General features: G+C 76.7%; 1 protein-coding gene and 1 pseudogene across 3 annotated transcripts in view; one reads left to right on the forward strand and one right to left on the reverse strand.

Annotated features, from left to right (window-relative positions):
• Positions 1-721, reverse strand: part of MARCHF6 (membrane associated ring-CH-type finger 6) — a 75,930-nt gene extending 75,209 nt beyond the window's left edge. For both annotated transcript variants that reach the window (XR_014262569.1, XM_082458357.1), the window contains exon 1: positions 473-721. Coding sequence is in view for 1 of the 2 variants with exons in the window: in XM_082458357.1 (XP_082314483.1) it covers positions 473-491 (19 nt within the window). In the remaining variant the exon portion in view is untranslated. The remainder of the gene's footprint in view (positions 1-472) is intronic.
• LOC309659087 (small ribosomal subunit protein uS8 pseudogene) overlaps positions 1-870 on the forward strand; it is a 35,832-nt pseudogene that overhangs the window by 18,433 nt on the left and 16,529 nt on the right. The window lies entirely within an intron of this gene.

Raw genomic sequence — 870 nt, forward strand, 5'->3', positions numbered from 1 at the left:
GAGGGGCAAAGCGACATAAAGAAAGACAAAACCGAGTGGGGGAAGGGCGTGGAAAACGCCCCCAAACTTCATGCAGCGACCACGGCGCCGTCACCCCCAACCCAGGACTGGTGGGACAGAGGGGGCGGGGAGCCACGCCGGCCGCGGCCGCCGCAGCCCGACGCCCCCGGCCCGGGCAGGGGTCCTGCCCTCCGCGCGCGCGCGCGGGAAACGGCGGGGGGCGCCGAGGGGTCACCTCCTGCTCCCTGCCGCCCCTCGAGCCCGCCGCTCGGCGGGCAAACGGCCCCGGCGCCGGCCCAGCCGCGATCCCGCCCGCCGGGTCCCGCCGCCGTCACCGCACGCCCCCGCCCCGAGCCGAGGGGCCCCCGCCGCTCCGCCCGGGCCTCGCCGCCCGCCTCGAGCGCCGAGGACCGGGCGCGGGCCCGGCCCGCACCCGGGCGCCAGAGCAAGGGCGCGGGCGCCGCCGACTTACCTTCCTCGGCGGTGTCCATCTTGTCTGGGGCGGGGGGGCGGCGGTGACGCAGCCGCCAAGCTCCCGCGGCGGAGGCCGGAGCCTTCCGGCCGGGGCGGGGGGAAGGGAAGGGGAGGAGGGAGCGGAGCCGGGCCCGGGCAGGTGCGTTGCTCAGGTGCGAAAGAGGAAGCTAGAGGAAGGAGAGAGGGGGACAGGGAGAGGGAGAAAGGCTGACATAAAACGGGCGAGAGAGGGGAGGGGGAGGGGCGGGGAAAGCGGAGGGGCGAGGCCTGGGCGGGGCGAGGAGGCGGAAGGGGCGGGGCGCGTCAACGACAAGTGCCGTCACTTCCGGCGGCGGCCGCGGGGGCGTTGCGGCGCCCTTCGCGGACAGCGGGTGGTTACTCTCGTGGGCGGCGGAT

This window comes from Balaenoptera physalus (genome assembly GCF_965194825.1).
Source record: "Balaenoptera physalus genome assembly, chromosome: 3".
Lineage (NCBI taxonomy): Eukaryota > Metazoa > Chordata > Mammalia > Artiodactyla > Balaenopteridae > Balaenoptera > Balaenoptera physalus.